Genomic DNA, 21,657 nt, shown 5'->3' on the forward strand with positions numbered 1-21,657 from the left:
CTCAGCATTTCCCATTTCCATGACACCACCCCAGCCTCTGCTCAGACCTTGAAGGCCTTCCGTAACTGGGCATGTGGTTTATCAGAAAACGCATTTTCATTTTTGAGAAGCAGGGAAACAAGGTTCAGTTAAAGCTGGGAAAGCGAGTTGAAATATTTATACATTTGGCAGATGTGAAAATTTCTGGAATTTCCAACCAGAAACACCAAGACATAAATGTTCATTTTGGGTAAATTAAGCTTTGGAAACATTTCCGAACAAATTCTTGCAAAACAAATTCAAGCTGTTGCAAAGTGAAAAAATTCCACTTCAGGTGTTTGCTTCAACTTTTGCTTTTTCAGCTGAACAACTTGTTGAAACATATTTTCCTATGAGAAAATTCCTTTGGGAAAAAAAACAAAGTTATTTGATTAATTTTTTAAATATAGATTAAATAAAGTTACTTTTTTACAGGAAGTGTTTGTGTATGGACATTTTGACAGGTGGTAAGTTTAGAGGAGTCTTTTTCTGTATTTGATGTTGTAACAAATGCCTGTTTGCTTCTACTTTTATGATTTAGCAGTATTGTATTTTGCAAGAGTATTTTATTTTAAAACACAGTGAGGAAGGATTATGGTAGCTATTAGAGCTGGGAGACATATCTTGAAGAACAGTGATCTTTTATTGCAGAGCATGAATTTTTAGTTAATTTTTGTAAATCACCCTAGGATTAAATTTGATGGAGGCACTGGGAAGTCACCAAGTCCAACCTCCTGCACAAAGGACTAACACTGAGTACAGGTCAGGTTTACTCTGACTTCGTCCAGTCAGATCTCAACGCTTCCAAGCATGAATGGAAATTCCACAACCTATATTTCACACTAAACCAAAATACTTTTATGAAGTCAGAAAAAATGATTCACTTAATTTTCCATCATTCACTCCTTATCAGTGCGAATGAGGAGTTGATAAACTACTGTGGTTTGACCTGCTAGTTCTCTCTTTACCTTATGTATAAATCAGCTTGGGGAGGGCTGCAAACCAGACTTTACCTTCCCCCTCAAGAGGAATGCTCTCAGTACTAATTTCAAAGCTAAACACCTAATTAGGGTTCATGAGGAGTTTTACTGCAAACTGAGCAAATACTAAATTGTTAGTAAACAGAGTTCATATTTAGACCAGTGCAATAGCTATGTCCAGTGTACTTCAAAGGAGTTTATAAAAGGCTCTCAGTGACTTGCACAGGATTTGGATCTGGGTTATTGTGCATGGGTTTCAAATATAAATTATGCATGTTTAAGATAGTGAATTAGCATGCAGATATGCAATAACAGAAACACAAGGCTGGGAGGTGCTTTTGGATGTTCTCCTCACTTGTCCCTGGACAGTATCACCAGGGCAAATCTTGATTTATGTTTACCTACACTGTTCTGAAACCCTCCAATGATCAAGAGCACTCTATTTCAAGGCCTCACAGTTAGAGCAGCCTAGCTGAAGTCCAATACTGGACTCATCAGCAGTGGCGGTGGAAAACAAACTGTGCCCTTCATGTGAGGCTTTCTACATATCTGCAAAATTTTAATGTGACTTTTTGTGGGAACAAACAACATTGTTCCTTCAGCCTTTCAGCACAACTCATGTTTCAGAGACCCCAAAATTATTTTTCCCTCTCCACTTTATCCTGAATTTCTGTGCCCAGCCTGGAGCAAGAGGAGGCTTTATCAGTGCTGAAACTTTATTGTTTAAATGCCAGCTATCCTTATAATTTTGCATTTAAACAGTATTCTTTTCCTGAAGTCCATCTTGTTGCTAGTTGCCAGTTGGCTTGAAATTATCTAGATAGTGAATATGCAAAAGAGATTCAAGGGTGAATAAAAACAAGTTGGAAAACCTCAGTGAAATGAAATCCCGTTCTGTGGTGGATGATCCAACGCCTGTCACACAGCCCATTGGTAACTATCACACAGGGCCTGGGACCCCAGGTGGACACTCCACGAACACCAGGCAAGCATTGCTCTCTCCGAGTATTTGCCTTTATCACCTCTGTTTGCATTGCATTTCCCACAGGGATAAAAAACCCCTGTTTGAACTCGTATTAGTGTATGAAGACTGAACCGCAGCAATAACGGCTTAGTCATGGCCTGAAGGAGGAGCCTGGGTTTGGCTGGACTTCCAGACTTTTGGGAATGTGATGTCAAGCAGTGTGCTAGACAGGAAAGGGGCACAGACACAGTTTACTAGGTATTTTCTGTTTTCTTTTTCACTGTCCAACTGTTCTTACTTCAGTGTGTTAAGGTTCAGTATCTTCTTTTCAAAGCACACAGTTTATCAAAACACTGGACATAAATGCAACCTACTAAAGACACAGCTTTAAAACAAGAATTTTGGGAACATGCTCCCAAAACGAGGCTCTTCAGATCCTCTCTACTCATGTACAGCTGTCTGAGCTATTTGCCTCTCATAAATGGTTTGAATCTGTGATGTGCACAGCTTATTGAGAATTTCCAAAACAGTGCACAATGGGTATCCTTTGATCTTTCAGACTCTTAAACAGCTTACATTTTCAGAGGTAAGGTGGATGTGACCAATTTATAGCCCACTGTACTTTGGTTACAAGATTTCTGCAAGTCTTCATAATAAAAGTAGAACATATCTGAAAAAATATATTAAGCTAATCTAAGAAATGCTGAGAAAACTTGGCAGAGCTAAGTTCAAGCATATGAGAACAAAAAATAACAGCCTGCAATGAATTTTGTAGTATATTTAATATCATAGAGTTGTTAAAGTGGCTCCATGTGACAAAAAAAATTAAAAATTCTTAGCCAAGTCTAAATCATCTATAATAGTTTAATGCAGGTTCTCAATTAAAAAATAGGAATAAATGAAATTATCATATTGTGAATAGAGGACTCTTCAGAGCCTCACATTCATCCACTATCTTATAATGTGGAATTTTAGTATGTGCATAAATATTGCAGAATGAACACCTAAAAGCTACAATTTCTTATAAAACTATATGTAGGTGAAGAAATGTGCACTATACAAAATGGAGTATTTATCTAAACATATTTCAAAGCTAGAGAATGAAGGGGCTAGACATATAGACATTTTTCTGGAGTGCCACACATAGTTTGAAAACAATTACCTATAGCAGAGATTTAACACCTTTTTCCTCCCTGTAAACCAGGCTAGCAGGTTCTCTCTCAGCACTGACCTTACACCAGTGCTACTGCACCAGATGTACATTTAGCTGTTGTTTTCTTTTATTGTGTGTCCCGGGTTTTCATCTTTACCTCTGCAAGAAGAATACTAATTTTGATGATTCAAATACTGCTTTATTTATATCAGGCATACTTCAGTATCTCTCTAGACTGACAGAATTGTAGCATAAATAGGGGAGGCCTGTACAGCACCAGATTAAATGCCATCAAACATACTGTCATCAAAAACTAATGTGGAACTTGAAAAATTGAGGCCATATACAGTGTCAGATTCCTCCAATTATGGGGAGATTAACCTCTCATCCTGCAGCTGAGTAACAATAATGATATTTCACTCAGTTCAATAGAGAAAAGACACATTTATTTGGAGGCTGTCACACAACAGCCAAAAACCTACTATAAAATATAAAATGTAGCAACTGTCAAAAACATTTTCAGAGTGAATGTTAGGATTTTCTAAGGTCTGCGATATCCTTTAATTCCAGAGCTCACTGAAATCTCATTTTTACTTTAAAAGGAAGATAAATTCCAAGACATTTGTTTGGTTTTGGGTTTTTTTGTTTGTTTGTTTGTTTTGGTTTGGTTTGGGTTTTTTTTCCTTTTTTTAAAAAAATAAGATTTCTGAGCTAAAAACCAAGAAGTTATGTTTTTTTCATTTTGTAGAGATGCTAGTTTGTTCCTTATTGCCATCTTAGCCTTCGGTACCTGGAGAAATCACAGCTGTGAATTCCTTGAATGTTATGCACCTCTGAGATCCTTGCACAACCGTAAGGCACAAGACAAATCAGATGAATGTTTGAGGCATGAGAGCTGCTCCAGTCTCGCAGCCAGAGCTGCCTGCTGAGCAGCTGTGCTGCCAGGGATCCGCTGGATCTGACCGCAGGGAGGGACGGCTCCGGGGCAGCATGATCTGCACACCGAGCCAGGGGCTGGGAAGAAAGGACTAAACCCGCTTGACACTGATTTCTTCCACATCCTGCATCAAACCACAAAAGCAAATCTATGCAAACTCAAGCAGCCACAGCAATTACCTACTGCTCCCATTGACTTGAATTTGTGTTCTCAAGGCACTTCAGTGTTACAGGATCTGCTTCAAAGATCACTGCTGGCAGTGGAAAGTCTCCCAGTGTTGGCCACGTTACTGTGGACCGTGCCATGCATTTCAGCCACAGGTTTAAACATGCAGTGCAAAAACAGACTGACGGTTTCCCATTACATGTATGTCTGCAGCATGTCTGTACTTCTGTGAGCATGCACATGGCATTTTCCTCTGTAAATACAATGTAAAATTGGGAAACACACTGTGCAACATTCCTCTGCCTCCCAGAAACTGGGATAAACAGTGGCAGTGCATGGAAATTTGACTGCAGAACAGCGATATTTGCCCATCTCCCCACCACATCACCATGAGGTAAGGATTCCTTGCCTGTGCAGAAATTTACAGGAATTGTCAGAAAGATTTTTTCCATGAGCCTGACACTGGCACAGTATTTGAATACAGTTAGGACAGAGACATCAATAGATGGAACTGGTGCTTGGCAGAACACCAGGTAGAGCACTTTGAAAATTCTGAATACAGAGATGCTTTGCTGGACCTCCGAACTTGGACTTCTGCTGCTGCTTATTAAATTAACAATTGCAATGACATAAGCAATAAACGAGGTCCAGGATTTCTGTATTTACTTTCCAAAGTAGGTTTTTGAAAAATGGCAAAGGTTCAATCACTCAGCAACATCTTAGAATGTGAACTAGGTGCTTTTTTTACAAATGTCCACATAGACTGTATCTAACACCATACCCTATTATTCTATACTTTTTGCATATTAAACTTATATGATAGGTCTGAGTTTGGGTTGATGACATCATGGAAGAATAGTCATGTCAATAACATTCTTACAATTTAAAGGAGCAAGATTCATTTCAATAGGCCACATTTGGTACAAAGGAACTCATTGTTTATATTTTATAGTTTTTAAAAATAAGGATAAAGTGATAATGGCTGAAAAGAGACAATGTAACTTTTTTTAAAAGGTCTTCTAATCATTTCTACACCTGCTTTACATAAACAAATTCATAAAGGATCATATATCTATAACATTACTGGCCTAGAACTCATTGGTCTTTGTCCTGGTAAGGGGAAAAAAACCCCTGTGGTTGCCAGGCATAGGTACAGTACTTCTGGGTACACAAATAAGTATACAAGGTTTTGACAGATCTAGATATATATATATATTTATATATCATGCAATCAACCACCAGTAAACCAGATAGGAAAAGTACTCTCATTCCTTACCTTCTATGCTATTTAAAGAGAAAGATCTTGTTTATTTTTATGGCACTGTCAATGATAATTTAAGAGCAGTGCTATATTAAGAACACTGCTTTTAACCTTTATTCTCTTCACATTTTTCAATTCATTCCAGTCAATGAGAATTCTGTATGTGCAAGAACATCAGAGAGGTATGAGTAAGATGTTATTGTGTAAGCCACTGAAACTCACAAATTAGTTTTGGAAAAATGTAGGTATGCTATAAAGTTGATACTAAAGATAAGTGCTGGGTTTTTATTAGACACAATTATTGCAACAAAAGCTTTTTGCAAATGTAGGCAAATTGGAAATGATGAATTAGAGTTATAACATTGCTCTTATTTCTGGTAGTTTCTTAAACAGAAAAAACTACTTTCTATCACAATGTATGACAAAAACTACATGGTAAAATAAGAGAAGTCTGCTACATCCCATTTCAATTTTCAAATACATAGTTGTGAACACAATATTCTGCAAATTGCAGGTACCTGAGGTACTTTAATACTAAACCTGGCAAATTTTGTTTATAATTATTTAACCCCCTGGAACATGATCATCACTTAAGATATAAATCTGAACTGATACATGCATTTTCATCAACTTTTACAATGACAGAAAAAGAACATGTCTTTCCAGTGGTAGTAACAGGCAGAATTAAGGGAGGATATGAAGTCCTAAAGTTGTTACACAATTTCTTTGCTATGCAGAAAAACCTTCATAAAACTCCCCATTTCAAAATGTGTTTCTTATTAGGCAGTTTCATAAAAACAAAAGAAAAATACTGTATGATTTATTGATATGCATTTTGTCCAGATCAGATTAGTTTATCTCTTTTCTCTATCCAGGTTTAAGCACTTTAAAAACACACAGCTACAGCCCATATTTCAGTAGGATTTGCTAAATAACTTTTATTTTTGACAGCACTAGCAAAACTAAGCATCAAACCCTAAGATACTTAGCAGTGTATATAATATTCAAATTAGGAAATCAGTTATTGTCAAAAGCGGTGGTGATAAATGGGAACTGTATGACAAAAGCCTGACCCTGTCATTGGTGCTCCCTTCTCGTGTGCAGTGTTTCAAGGTTTTGAACATAATTTGTGTACGTAGGGTCATCCTCTGTAGAACTGTCCTCAAACTCAGATAACATAAGGAAAGTGTGCACGTCTCTGTGAATGCTTAACTCTGTTTTTTCTCAAGAAAGCACTTGCAGATTAAACCATAAAGCACTTGCCTGTGTTAGAAGAAATCTTCAGTTAAGCAAAATCAATTTCATATCACCTGTCCCTTAAGTGACATAAAGAGAAACGTGCACACAGCCTTCAGCAGAAGGCACACACAAGCTCTGTTCTGGATGCCACGTGTACGTGTAGTTGTGCACGTGCAGGGAGATGGAAAGCACAAGGAAACAGCCATGAGAAGGGCAGGGGAACAGAGGGTCAGTATGCTTTTTGTGAAGAAACTGAGAAAACCTGGTTTGGTTAGTCCTACAGAACGAATGCTGGGAGAGGATATGATGGAATGCTGAGAGAGGATATGATTGCAGTCTATTAATACATCCTGAGATAAACACCAGGGAGGCATAAGAGCTATTTCAGTGGAGGACAATGTTGGCAGGGGAACAAATGACTCTAAAGTGACCACGAGTTACACTCATCCCAGAAATTGGAACATTTCTAGTTAGGAGAGGACTGAGGTTCTGGAGCAGCTTCCTACACCATCAGTAGCAAGGGCAAAACACCGAAAAGCTTCCCAAGTAAAACCTGATCAATTTTCAAAAGGGGCTATGTGATATGTGCCTGTAACCATAGACTGCATGTGGTGAGAGAGCAGATGTTTCCCTGTCCTGTGGTCCTTTACTCATTCCTCCCAAACTCACAGGACAGTCATAGAGTATGCCAGTAGGAAGTCTTTCCACTTCCTGGTTTACAGAGAAATTGAAGACCTTACAAATGAAATCTGAAAAAACATTATACAGGCTGTGCAATTTAAGAGAATTCATGTTCCTACACAATCCTTAATTGTTCAGTTCTCCTGGATTTCTCTGTGTGTGTCTTCAATTTTCACTAACATGTTTAATCCCTAGTGCCTCAAACCATAAAAATACCTATGAAATAAATAACACATTACTGCTCCAAGACTGACACGTTCCCTTAGGACCATCTGTGTGAGCTGCAGCTTGCACATAGTGATTGCTAAGAGACCTGTTGAGTTAATTTGGTTTCTCAAACAGCACGGCAAAACACAGACATCCACCCCCAGTACAGCAGTTTCTCCCTCTGCCACATATTTACTAGTTGGAGTTTCAATCCTTTTGCTAAGTAATGTATGCTAGTACATGATTATATCTTTGCATTCTTCTGTACCATGCTAAATTAAGTAGGTTAAACACTGAAGTATATAAACCAGAGTTCTCCTAGCGAACTCAGTTCGCTAGGAGAAAATCTCAGTTTTTTTCTAAAGAAAATTCTTACTCAACCCAGATGAAAATAACAACAAGTAAAAATATTTTCAAGTGCCACACCCAAGACTGCAAACATTTTAATTCCAGAATTTTCATTAGAATTAATGAAAGATATACACTGAAAATGATAAAGTTAATCTGTGCATAACAGCAAGAGGAATACACTTAAAACTCATCTGGTGTTAGACTTGATTTCATGCTGACCTTGCTCTACTGGCAGATGTTTTTCTGCCTGTAGTTTGGTTTATAAATGTCTGACATCCTCAATAGCAAATTAACTGTAACTAGTTTTAAGCAGATTAATTCTGCTGAAAGTCACACAATAAGAGGCTAGGAGGTTAAAGTCATAATGAAGTGGATGCTGGTAATGTCCACATCTGTGTTTTTAGAGTATTGGCAGCATTTTAATTTCCTTGGGACTTTACATAGGATGTTGTTGAAATTGTGAAAGTTTAAGCCAGCAACACAACTGCATCCAGCTGAAACTTGAGAAAATTAAGAAACCTGGTACACTGTGCTTGGGAGCCTCGGGAAAAAAAAAATTGTAGATTGGCGAGTAGTTTTAGTGCACAGTGGTTTACACCTCTTCTTGAAGGAAATAAATACTGCCAGCTTTGTCACTAGAGAAAAGTTCTAGGAGTCAAAGATCATCACATTTTGCAAAGTACAGCAAACCTCTTCTCTGTAGGACAAAAAAGATTTTGCACCCAAAACACCTGGAGCCTGTGTTACTGCAACACTGATTCAAAGTTCTCTTTGAATATAACATTTCTTCTCCTTTAGCATATGTGACTTGTTATATGAAGTACCACTGCCAAACTGACTACACAGAGTGCTGTCTGATAGAAAACTACAGAGTGGTCATTTTTAAAGTTACCAGAATCTGCTTAGCTCCATGCCTAGATTAACATCTTCTGTAATATTCACAAGGCAAATGAAACAGTGTACTTCATCCATCGGCATTGTGATAAAGAATAGATTGCAAGAACACATGGCTAGCTTGGCACTTTGTCAAGATACTTCTTCAGCATTACTCACTCTTAAGTATTTCAGTCAAATTCTGTGTTGCTAAGTCAAGGAATGAAGAAAATCTTGATGCAGATTTTTCCAGAATAGCATATATTACTTACCTGGGGGCAGTCTTTGATGTAGTGTCCCTTGTTAAAGCAGAGATGGCACAGGTAGTTAGGAGGTGGCCTCTTGCTGGGTTTTCTGGCTTCTGAAGAAAGGGACAGGTCAGAGAAATGCTCGGTGAGGGAGCTTAACCCATCCACAATGTTATTAAGCGAGCCATAAGGTGATGCACTCTTGTAGAGACTGCTGCTCAGAGCCTGCAAAAGAAAACAAGTCACATGCAACAACAGTACTGTATTAAGGATTGTTCTGAGGAAGATCTGAATAGGGAATGGATAAAAATAGCAGGAAAAAAGTGATTCTTTTTTTCTTAGGAAAAGAAAACGGCTGCATGTTTGAGGGGAGCAATATACACGCTATTAATAAAGAAGTTTCATGGTGGCAGTGCAATGGAGCTGGTCACCCCACTGTGAAGGAAATCACTGAGCTTGCCATGGTCCTCTTAGTCCAACCTTTCCACTAAGCAATGATTGCTTTCTTGTGTTTGACCATAATGCATTCATAGTACAGTTAGATTATGTGGGCAAAAAGCTGAAAGAACAACTCACAAAACAGAACTCTTTTGTGTCCTAAACTACTTACACAAAGAACACTGAAGTCAGGGAAAGGAAAAGAACGCCAAGAAAAATGCAAAGTAACTTCCAGTTTCCAATCTGCTTAATCAGACAGTCAACACAGAGTCCTATGTTCAAATAATAATAAGATGCATTAAGATCTACATCTGGTTTGGATTTTCTAAGGGGGAACCTGCTGTGATTTAAACATTTCCTGATAAACAGTAAATACCTAGGTTTGTACTTCATCTCAATAGGATCTTCACTCTCTCAATCTGCAAATCAAAATCAGTAGCTCCTAATTTGCTATTCAGTAGTTTTAGAACAGCAGGAAACCCATCAACACCTAAATAGGTGTTCTCCCTAATGGAGATAACAAGGATTAATTCACTTTAACCGCCTAAGGTCCAAAAGAAACTGCATTGTGGAGTTCAAAAAGAAAATTAAAACTCTTTAAAAAATTAACATCATAATGAATCACTATAGAAGTAGGACCAACTACTGAGTGTCCTTTCCATCCTCACATGGGTGGGACACATTTCATATGGTGTTTCCACCTTAGGTCTGCAATGCTATGCTTATGTAATTCTCCTGGCATCAGAGAATTACTGCTGGCTTATGGGAAAGTGATGTAAGAAGAGGTCCAATCTGTGCCTCTGTGCTTTAATTCTATTGAGTTCAAATATTTCAATAGGGTCTTTATATGTGTTTTCTTAAGTTTATACATGTTATATATATTTTGAGACATGCACTGAAATTGATTTAGAGTTTGTGAAATAAATCTGAAATTGAAATAAAATTAATTTCAGAAATCTCAAACATTCAGGGTGCCTGCACTGTGCATGTTTTCTGGGCGACAGCTACATACAAAAATTCATATTAAAGCTCGAGGCACAAGTACCTGGGTGATACCAAACTATCCCTGAATTCCATCCCACCACAGATGGTGCACACTGTACAGAAATAATTAGCCAAATAATCTGCTTCACCCATTTGCACTGTAGCCAAACACAACATGCTGAACTCCCCTGACCCCTCTTGCAAAGCTGAAACTGGTGCACAGCAGCAGGATCAATTCAAGAGGTCCCAGAGAGGAATCTGATCTCACATGGGACTCCATGTATGTCCTGGGACTAAAAACATCCTGTGTAGCAGAGCTCTGTTCTGTGCAAGATGATGTGGCTGAGAGGAGAATCAGCCACTTGGTTTCAGGGGTTAAAGCCACAGATTTTAAAAGGAAAAGGTATTTCAAAAATGAATAAAAAGATTTTAGCTGCTTTAGCCATCAAGCAACCAAAGCTACTACCTCCAGTTGTCACTGGAATTTATTTCTAGGATTTATTGGATGCTATTGGAATGAGAAATTCTTGGCATCAAATTTTGAAAAGGAAGGGGAAGTGCTGTGGATGCCAAAATAGTATTAATTAAGAGCCTTCAAGAAGTTCTTGTTTCCCTAGGAGCCACTTTCTCTTATATATGCTTGAAGAAATATAAAATCTTTCTTTTTAAGAGATCCTCTTGCCAAGAGATTCTTAAAGTACTTCACCTGCATTAGACCCATTAGTAACTTTGCAAATTCCTTACTATCTGATTTTATAGAAAAGTGAAAGTATGGTCACAGAACGTGTGAAGTCACAAATTCTTTATCTATTGCCAAAATCTGGAATATCTTCTGGAGATGTAGAGTAACTCCTGCTCATCAGGAGGTTGTTATTTTTGCCCCCAGGACTAACTCAGTGCAAAGCTCAGTCCCAAACATATCTATCTTCTGCCTACAGCGGGCCTTGAATTGGACATATGGCACGCAGTGATGACTGCTCTCTTTCCTACACATCCTTTGCACTGAGCTATTGCCCTCATTAAAAGAGAGCAACCCAGACCCACAGTGGGCATTATGCACCTCACTCCTCCACCAACCCCTCCTGGCAGGTTTCAGGTCAATACCGAAAAACAAGGTGGCTCACTCCAGCAGCAAATCTTCACAAACATTTGTTTCCACCGTGGCAGCCAGAAGCTGTGTCAGAGGCCAGGATCCCATCGGACTTTGGGCTGCCCTGACACTAAATCATACCCTTAGCAGCCCCCAATGGTCCTGTGGCCAAAGAGGGGCACAGGGCTCTCAAAGTGGCCGCCTGGTTCAGCTGGCAGGGCACTCGTGCAGTGCATGCCACAGCTGGACATGACAAAACCCTCAGTCCACACACAGCACCGTGAAACTCTTCCCTATAATCATCTTGAGGCCTAGTGTTAAAAAAGGAAGAAACAAATATAACATCCCAGAACATGACAGTAAAGGAAAAGATGGACATTGCTGATGTCACTGGTACTTTAAAGAACAATGCATTCTTCGGGAAAATGCCTAGATGATCCCAAGGTGCAGCCCATCCCTCTGGGTATAGTCAGGCAAACTCATTCAGCAGTTCCTGCCAATCTGACCTGGAAAATGCTCTTAAAGCTGTTCGACTCCAAGTCAATGTGAAAAACACATCAATCTGGCACTTGAAAATTGCTATAAAGAGCATCAGCACAAATGGTGCTACATCCTGTTTCTAGCTCTGGAAATCTCTAGTTCTTCAGAAAGAGATGCGGAAATAAGCCATTCCCAAAAGCCAAGTTATGTAAGAAGGGTGCTAATGGGAAAGTTCACCCTGGCCCCTGGAATCAAATAGTGAAAGCTTAGAGCTTGTAATGAATGTGATGAAATGGTGATTGACTCCATTTTGCCATTGTAAAAGACAAGGGGTGAATGAATATTGCTGAGATACATAGAACAGTTTTGGTTTGGGTTTTTTTTTTTCTTTCTGGGGCACTCAATTGAGCAGAACAGCAATTCAGCCCTTACCAAATGTTTGCACTGCTGCAAAGAGGATTTTTAAGAAGGGGTTTTAATAAAAACTTTGAATTGGCTTCACACCAAAAGGGGATGTTCAGGGGGGTGATTAGAGTGCCAGGGAGAGTGTTGATGGCCTGAGACAGAAAATAGAGAGGAAGAAAAGAAATGCATTCTGACTAACTCTGATCTCAAGTGTATTTGTACTCATCTGAGAGGTGGCAGGGAGACTGCTCCTCCCATGAATTCCACCAAAAGCAATGACTGCTCTGTGTTCACAGTGCAACACTAGCAAAGCCAATCTATTTCTTTAAATGCTAGACAATACTACCTCTCAAATAGTCTCATTTTGAGCTAGTACAGGAGGGGAAGGATTTGGCAGCGAAAGGGTTAGTGCTCTCGAGGAGCCCGAAAGACCACACTGCATGTCCTAATTACAAGGCTCATCAGCCCAGCTGCAATGAATTCAGGATTTCCTTATCTTGCCATACTGGGGGGATGGGGAACCTGCTGCTAAAACTTAGAAACTGCCTTGGTGGGAGGTTCGAGATGATAATGTAAGTTTGTTTGTTTGTCCTTTCTATTGAACTTGTTGATTTAATTGAATGTGAACCAAACTGAAAATCTTGTATTGCATTTTCCAAATGTAACCTCTCTGCTGGGTAGATCTTAAAACTGTATCTGTTGGTGGTGTTGGGAAGCAAAGTTCCCTTTGTTGTTTGTTTGCTCAGTGTTTCCAGTTAAAGGGCACACAATCTGTAAGGTTGCAGTGTGGTCCTTTGTGAAAGAGGCAGCTATTGTCTTCTACAGCTTCCTCACTCTGATTTCCAGTTGGGTAACATACGTGAGTGACTCAAGAGTTCCAGTATCCAATTCACCTCTAAGATACTCTTACTTACGTGAATGATTGACTAATGCTCTTGATTCCCTGCTGGGAACCCTGCCTTTCAGGAACATCTTTTGGGATTGATGTGTCAAGAGGTTGAAAAAGAAACCTTGAAACACTGGCTTTACCTCTTCAGTTTCTTTTTTATCAAAGGTATAATATTGAGAAGACAACTGTTGTGAATATGCAATGAAATATTGAAGCAAATAAGAAGCAAGTCTTAGTTTCAAATTTCCCTTTGGTAAATATATAGCTACTGCTTTACCTCTAAAGATATTTTTTTAACAGGGACCAGAAAGCACAGAGAGCACAGGAGCCTCTCAATTATGACATGTATGTCTGAGCATCTACCAGACCAACAGTCATTAATAAGTAACGGCAACTTGTTTATGTGGGAATGGTATCTTCTTATTAGGCATGGACTGGAAAAGTAGAGTCCTATCTGGAAAAACCAGTTTCTGCCCCAAGTTCAGTTTGTGGCAGCTGGACTCTTAAGGCAGTTACCTTATTCACCTTCATATAGGTTATAAGTTATATAACCTATATACCTTATACCAGTTACCTTATTCACATTCATATAGGCAGTTACCACCAATCACATAAAGCTGGAATGACTTGTGCTGGTTGATGGTGGCTGCATCTGGCCAGTGCATCTGTTTGATGCTCTAGAAGTTAGTAAGATTTGTGCTTATGGTTCTCTCCACATCTGCAGTAGTTGCACATACTGAACTGAGGTACTGGAGCACTTCAATGTTCCTACAACCTAGTCCAGTCATTAATGCTTCCACAATATGAAATAGTCTGTAATTGAAAAGCGATGAGCAAAGAATTTTTGATGACTTATTTTTGCTTTAGTATGCTGCTGACCTAATGAAGTAAACAAAAAAAGGCAGTCTAATAGACAGAGTTAAGTTTAATTCAACAGATGCCATGGCTGTTTGAAGTTTTTAGTAAAAGGGAGTTGGATTGCCCTGTCATCAGTATGGGAAAAGTAAGGTTTCCATACACTGTAAAATGCAAATAATTTCCAGCCTGTATGACAGTAACCAGCCTAGCCATGCTAATCATTAGCCCTGCACCAAAGTATCAAAAGGTGCTAAAGTTATCAGCTTGGATTTTCACAAAGATAACAACTGAGTGGTCCTGTGCTGTGTCATGGATAAAAGAGCAGGACAGACAAGTCATTGCCCTCACTCAGTTGCTTTCATGTTGGAGGATATGGAAATCTGAGCTACCCAAACAGTATTTCAGTGCCTTGTATATGTAATATACAGAACTTCACCCAAAGGCGTATAGCTGTCTTATTTGCTGGTGTGCTAAGGCTTGTGGGCTTTATCCATAGGGCCATGCAGTATGTGTGACAGCAGCACAGTGGCACCAGAAGACAACCGTGTTTGGAGAAGAGACTTAGAATCTGTGACTTCTCTGTTCTTCAGCTCTTCTCAAGTGGTTAGAACAGTTCCCTGCTTCTGTCCCCAAAGAAAACATCCAATGCAGAATCACAGAATAGAACCATGGAATTGTTTAGATTGGAAACAATCTTTAAGATCATCATCAATGTTTATGGCCAACCCCAAAGCCTTCTGAAAACAGAGGGATTAAGCAAAAATACTGTAATAAATTTAGTTATATTAATTTGAGCCAGAAGAAATAGAGAAGTTTAATTACCAAGGCTGAACTGGAAAACCTCAAAAACTGCTCCTGTATGGCTAGTGTCTGCTCTAGCTCCTCTGATAAATTGGATACTTTTACAAAAAAACAGCTTAAGAGTTTGCTCAGTAACATTTTATCATTGGAAAACTGAAAGCCAAGCTCATCACTCAGTGAAGAAAATGTTTGCCTGGAGCAAGAAAAAAAAAGACTCAGGTTTCTGTTTCCTTCTGAAGTCAACTTTTAAGTCAGCTGTCAAAAAATCTGGTCTTTGGCCTGACTTTTAGTAAAATCCGAATTACTCAAGTTCTCATTAAAAAACCACAGATAATGTAGATTAGCCAAGTAAACCTTAATGCATTCCTGGCTAGTTAGACTAGCCAAGTATATCTTAATTCATCCTTCTTCCGTGGGGGGTTTTAGACAAATACATGATAAACTGCTAACATGAATGTCTACTAAATATTTTCAGAGATGGCACTACGCCTTTCCTTCTGCAGAAATAGAATTTTAAGGAGACAGCTATAAATGCAGTGTGACCTGCCAGTGGTTGTGAAGCCAATCACTGAGGGGTGATGAATCTTTTATCCAGCATATAGATCTCTCTAATCTAGTTATTCCAAATCTGTCAGTTCATCTGGCTGTGGCTTCTCAGGTTGTAATTGCTGAGACTCTGCAGAACAGCAAGTGGGTGCAGCACACTCCTCTGTGCAGGACTGGTGTGCACCTTCAACCACAGAAGGCTAGAGAGCAACACAAGCCACCACCTTGCCTTGCCTTGCCTTAGATCTGTTGGTCTTTGACACTTGCATCCAAAGCCTTCAATGAGTTTCTGAGATCTTAGAAAAGTCCTGCTCCCTGTGTACTGTACAGTGATAAAGTTATGCTGACAGTTCAGGAATTGCACAGTCATTATCTCCAGGCTTGCTGGAGCTTTTGGCTTTTTCATAGTAGTGTGATCCTCCTTATTTCAGGCTCAGGGAAGGGTTTTCTGTGGATATCAGTGAGGACACTCATTTTACACAATGTGCAGGCACCTCACAAAAGGCCTTTGAAGGCAGATGTGGGAGAGGACAGAGATTTGCTCTGGTCAGAGGCATGCAGTCTTGAAGGAACTTTCCGAATCTTGCACTAGTTCTGCAGGGTTCCTTTTCATCTGCTGAATGCCCAACAACTGCCTACTTATGTTAAAGAGAAGCTCAAACACATGAGCACTATATTAGGGACAACAGAGAGCATTCACATTGCAAGTTACGTGCACACATCCCCCAGGAGCTCTGGGTTCCCCGGCTGTCCCCTGCCTGCCTGCAGCCGGCTCCCCCCGGCCGCCAACCTCCCTGACCTTTGGGGAGAGGCCCTGGGGAGGGCCCCTGCCAGGCCCCTCTGTCCCACTGCCCTTTTGGGAAACAGGTCCTTTTGGTCGAGACGGGGTTCTCCAGAGTACCAGGTTATGAAGGCTGTCCAGCATGAAGTGAGGGCAGAAACGGATGGACGTGTTTTGATCCCTGCACTTTCTGTTAACATCTCTGCTTCCTGCAGGAAATCTTGTCTCAATCTGACCTGCAGTCTGAAAAACAAGAGTCGAGTTTCCTCTCGTTTGGTAGGTCTTTTGACACTCCAAATGCAAGAAAAATAACACCCGGAAATAGATATGTGACTGTTCAAGGCACACTTAGGAAAGCGTTTACCTCCTGTGCAGCTCTTGCGTGATGAAAGCTTTTGCTAAGAAATGTCCATTTTGGGTTAAACAGAACTCTAAGTCTGAGACAGTTTTGTTTATATCATTTACATTCAGTAATGCCTTCTTGGCACAGAAACTTCTGCGATGGCTGCCAAAGTTTAAAAGAGGCAAAGCTAAGGTCGCTGTCAGAGGTAGAAACAATACATCATCTGCCCAGAACGGGCCCCTCGCAATGCGCTGAGGGCCTCAGTTCCTGCACTCACGGGAAGACAAAAACTTTTATTAAATTCAGTATAGTGAGGAAAATAAATTATTTCTATGTACCAAGTGACAGGCTGGAATTTCATTTTGTGACTCCAGCTTTTAGATAGTTTTATCTATGTTTAAAGCTACCCTCTTAATCAACTGTGATACAGCACAGCTTGAAGTGTTGTATCAGCAAGCAAACCTAAAACATCACAATCTGCTTCAGATAAATTATAAAATAATAACTGAGAAATCTGGTTTCAGAGTAGAGCTGAGGCTTTTTTTTCTTCTTCCCATGCTGTGACTGTTAGAGGAATGAATCTATTATTCTGCTAACTTCAGTTGCAATGTATGTTGGAGAAAGATGGTTATAGAAGAACACCTCTGTATTTCAAGGATCACCGATGCTCAAACCCTTGTAAAAATCCTACCTAGTCCTCTATTTTCAGGGTGCAATGACTGTACAATATATACTCGCTTTCCTTTCAACCATAAGTATCCACAGCCCTAATGACTGCTTACAAAATAGTTACCTAGCCTGGCAGGCTTCCTTAGTGTGAAGAAACATAGGCTGCAACTCCCCTGCAAAAATCCTGAGATACCTGGAACTCCTTGAAGCAAGAGAAATCTATGAGAGCAAGCTGATCCCCTGCAAGTGTTTGCTTGGTTGGCAGTTAGCTGGATGAGGTGTAAATACAGATTTCCAGGTACCCACAATCCTGCTATGTAGGGTATTGTGCTTGAGTCCATTGAAAAGAGACACCAAATCCCGCCACATGCAGGGAGTAGGTGTGGGTGGCCAATTAATATAGCGGGAATTTATCTCTAATGTGCATATGAGCTCAAGTCCTGGATCATGAGGGCATTTGCTAATCTTCAAATTGCTAATCTTCAGAACACAAAAGGTATTTCTTAAGAAACAGGTTTGGAAGACCAGGCAGCAGTTCTCCCATCAGCAGCAATTTAAAAGAGCTAAGAAAAAGGGTCTGTGTGAGGCTCCTTAAGACTCCTCTTAGTCAAAGTATTGGACTTGTTACTATTTGCTTACACAAAAATATATAACAGAAAGTAAGGGGCTAGGCGTGTGATATGTTTAAATCTTAAAACCCACCAAAACTCCCCACAGCTGTACTGGCCTGGCTAGACAATGAGAGAGATGGAGAAAGCCCAGGACTTGTAACCCTGCATTTATACTGCTTTCTTCAAGTGAATCTGGCTATAATTTTAGATTCTACTTTTAGTAGATCACAAATTGAGTGCTATGGTTCTGAGAATAAGAACCAACCTGCAGGAAAAATGAAGTGATCCAAGTTTTTACACTTGTGAAATACTGTCTGTCTGAATTATGTCAGCATTACTGTAAGATTTGAATAGCTTTGTAAAATTTAATTAGTTGCTTTGATCTATTATAATTACTCTGGTACCCACACAGAACCTAAGTAAACCATGAGGAAAAGACTTACATTCTCTCCATTTAATTTAATCATTTCATTGTGGCTTTCTAAAAGAGGAAGAGCAATTCCAGAGCATAGCAAAATGGGTGTCAGGCTGTTGGGAATTCTTCAGGGGAAAAGAAACTGGAGAGAGGTACAGGTATTGATTATGACATTCCATTTTCTGAACAGCTTAATGAAAGTATCAATTACCCAGTATCAATTTTTGGTAGCATTAGTATGTATGCATCTAATCTGAGCAACAGGATACAGTTGCTTTTGTTTCCGTGCAAATACATATGATCAGAATTGTATGATTTGGCTTTGTAATATATGTGCCTGCACCTTTTGGCAACTGCACTGTGTCATTATTTTTCATGCTTCTTAAAGTAGCATGGAAAAGATTCTCTGGTCTTAGATTGGAATTTCACTTAAATCGTGTTTCAGAGTCCTTTTATGGTGCACTTAAACTCTGATATAGAAAACTTTCCTTGGCATTAATCCTCACCTAGCATCTGTCAGTAAAATGCAATCTTTTCTTCTAGTTGTCAATTACCAAAGTAACAGGACCATCTCTACAAGTTGTTTGTTATCTACCTTGTAGAAGTACACGAAATCTCCCAAAAAAACCAACAAAACCAAAAAGGCCTGGGTGGGGGGAAGAGGAGGATTGGCTTTGGCATAAAAGCAGTTTAGTACACATCTTGGTTATAATTCATTCATACACTTGATAAATTAATATATTGGTTCAAGTCAGACTCAGTTGTGTGATCATTTGTGCAGTTCACTGGAGAAGGATCTTCCTTTTCTTTTCTGAATAACTGAGTCTGTGTCTGCAGAGCAAAAGAGGAGTGGATGAAAAATCATTACCCAACACAGTTACATCACCCCTTTGTTTGGGTGCTTTGGCATGGAAGACACTGCAAATGCATAAAATAACTGTAAGAAAGCTCTGAGTATAAAATATAATTGTAACAAGTATTTCACATCCTTTTGCCTCCAATTACAGGTTAGTGTGTTTTTCTTTTCTATATTCTGCCTGACAGGTCTTTTTCAAGATGTGAATGTATTTGTGAGGCAGAAAAAGGCATGCCAGTGCTTCTCTCAACGGGGAGTTTGCATAGATACAAAATCCAAAGCGATTTAAAAGAATTGGCAATGATTTTCAGCTGATCAGGAATAATAAATATAATTGGTCTATCTTCTAGTGATTTTATTTTTCTTTTCAAGCAATCAAAAAGAAATCAATAGTAAAGCAGAAAGCACACCTTCTTCTGGAAGACTCGATTTACTTTCAGCAATTAACATTTAAGTTCTTGCCAGCTTTCCAAGCCTGGTTCTGATTGTGATGTGAAAGCAAGTAGCTGCAGATTACTGTGGTGGATAATACTTTCACTGTAGATAAATTAAAGCCTAGGTGTAAGTCATGTTTGAATTAGTTAAAGCTCGAGGTAGGGCAGGTGTGCTGCAGAGCTACAGCAGCATTTGCTGGGGGCAGGGACAGTTTCTGGGTAAGGATGCAACACAAGAGGCTCTGGCTGCTGGTGTAAATTCAACTATTTTCTTCTTACTTCTGGGAACCTTCTGCTCCTCTTAGTCAGGTAAGGAAGCCAGAGCGAAAGCAACATAATTGTATTTAGAACGCTTTCTTTGGTGAACCAAATTTGGCTCTTGTGCATTTCTTCCTGCAATCAAATTGCTATTAGGTAATTCAGCCTAAGTGTCTAGAGTAAGAGTATTTGCTACGTGCAGTACTGTCCACTTACAAAAACACAAACAAAACACTTAATCCTACAATAGAGATGCCTAAAGCCATGCCTAGGTGATAAAAATGGAGAGTGTAATTTGGATAATAATTTGAGTTTCACACTTTTCATGCAAGATATAGATCTTATTTTCAGACTTCACTTCCTACAGTACATTCCCACATGGGGCTTTTATTTCCCTGGCAAATGTTGGTGTTTTCCAAAGACTACAGAAGCAGCAAAGCAGGAGGCCACGTCTGCAGAGATAAAAACAGGGAGCAAAAGAGAAGGCTTATAGACATAACCCCCTAAATTTTTGCATTTTAAAGCTTATGTCCAAATGGAATTAGGAACAGAATAGTTGTTAGCTCAAATACCTGTAACAGGATCTAAGCTTTTGAGACCAGTGTAGAATGGGTGTGAAAGCTACACTGTGTGCTGAGGCAGCATCATCAAAAGGCCTCTGGAGCTGGCTGAGTTGGGAGGACAGAGGCTGGTGTTGCCAAGATCTCCAAATGCTCTGATCAACATAAGAGATTCAGCTCCCTGGAATCTCTTATGAGGACTGATGTGAGAATTGACATTTAACTTCCTGTAAAGCGTTTTGCAATCACTTGTCTGGCACTTTAAGTAGCCACACAATATTGAGTGTATAATCATCCTGAGGCAGAGAGCATAAGTTCCTCCAACACAGGAATTGTTGTGCTAGTGTCCTTTCAATAAAATCTGGAGAAGGTAAAGGCACTCCAGTGTTGGTACTTACACAAAGAATAGTGAGAAAAAAAAAATTAGGAAAGAAGTTGAATACTAATCATTATTTTTAAAGGAGATGTTCAGGTACTGTAGACTGTGCTACTCTGTCAGTCCATAGTTGAGAAAGCAGGAAGTCCTCACTTGAGTGCCTAGCATATTAGGTAGCCTGTGGATCAAAAATATGCTCTGTTTTATAATAACTAATAATGTTACACAAAATTAAACAAATTGGACTTGTTTTGGAGCATATGGCAACTACTGCTAACCTGCATCTCTGTTGAGTTTGCCTTCAGACCACATTGGTTGTGAGCAGCCTCGTCAATGGTATTTCATTTTCTCTTTTAAATCATTTAATCGTGGCTGGTCTCAAAGATATTGCACTCAATTTAGGGGGCTAATGGCCTGATTTGGTGTAGAAATCCTTGTATTCTTATGATACGAAGAGAATGGTCATGGTTTTTTATCTTATAATTATCCTCCAAATTACTTCATCCAGGCCTAATAACAGATCTTCGTCAAGTACCACCCTAGTGCGTACCTCCCTAATTCTATGAAAGACAGATGGACAAGGAGCTTGTCTGATAAAATATTTTCTGTAAAATTGCCAATATCCTTCCCTACAGTTTTGTTCTTCCAATGTTTCATCAGTTTTTGTTGTTAGCTTATAAATGTCACTGTCTTCTTTGGGAAGTTACCTAACCTACCCCTTTGCTTCTGTTTCACAGGGATGTGAATGTTATTTTCCGCAGCACACTGTAAACTTGTTTTAACTCC

At 39.4% G+C, this 21,657-nt stretch overlaps 1 protein-coding gene across 1 annotated transcript in view; it reads right to left on the reverse strand.

The window, feature by feature from the left end:
* The window catches only part of ZCCHC24 (zinc finger CCHC-type containing 24), a 103,344-nt gene that overhangs the window by 77,358 nt on the left and 4,329 nt on the right, over positions 1 to 21,657 (reverse strand). The window contains exon 2 of the mRNA XM_063405942.1: positions 9,102 to 9,302. Within this exon, the coding sequence (XP_063262012.1) occupies positions 9,102 to 9,302 (201 nt within the window). The remainder of the gene's footprint in view (positions 1 to 9,101; positions 9,303 to 21,657) is intronic.

Source organism: Prinia subflava, chromosome 9, assembly GCF_021018805.1.
Source record: "Prinia subflava isolate CZ2003 ecotype Zambia chromosome 9, Cam_Psub_1.2, whole genome shotgun sequence".
NCBI classification, from domain to species: domain Eukaryota; kingdom Metazoa; phylum Chordata; class Aves; order Passeriformes; family Cisticolidae; genus Prinia; species Prinia subflava.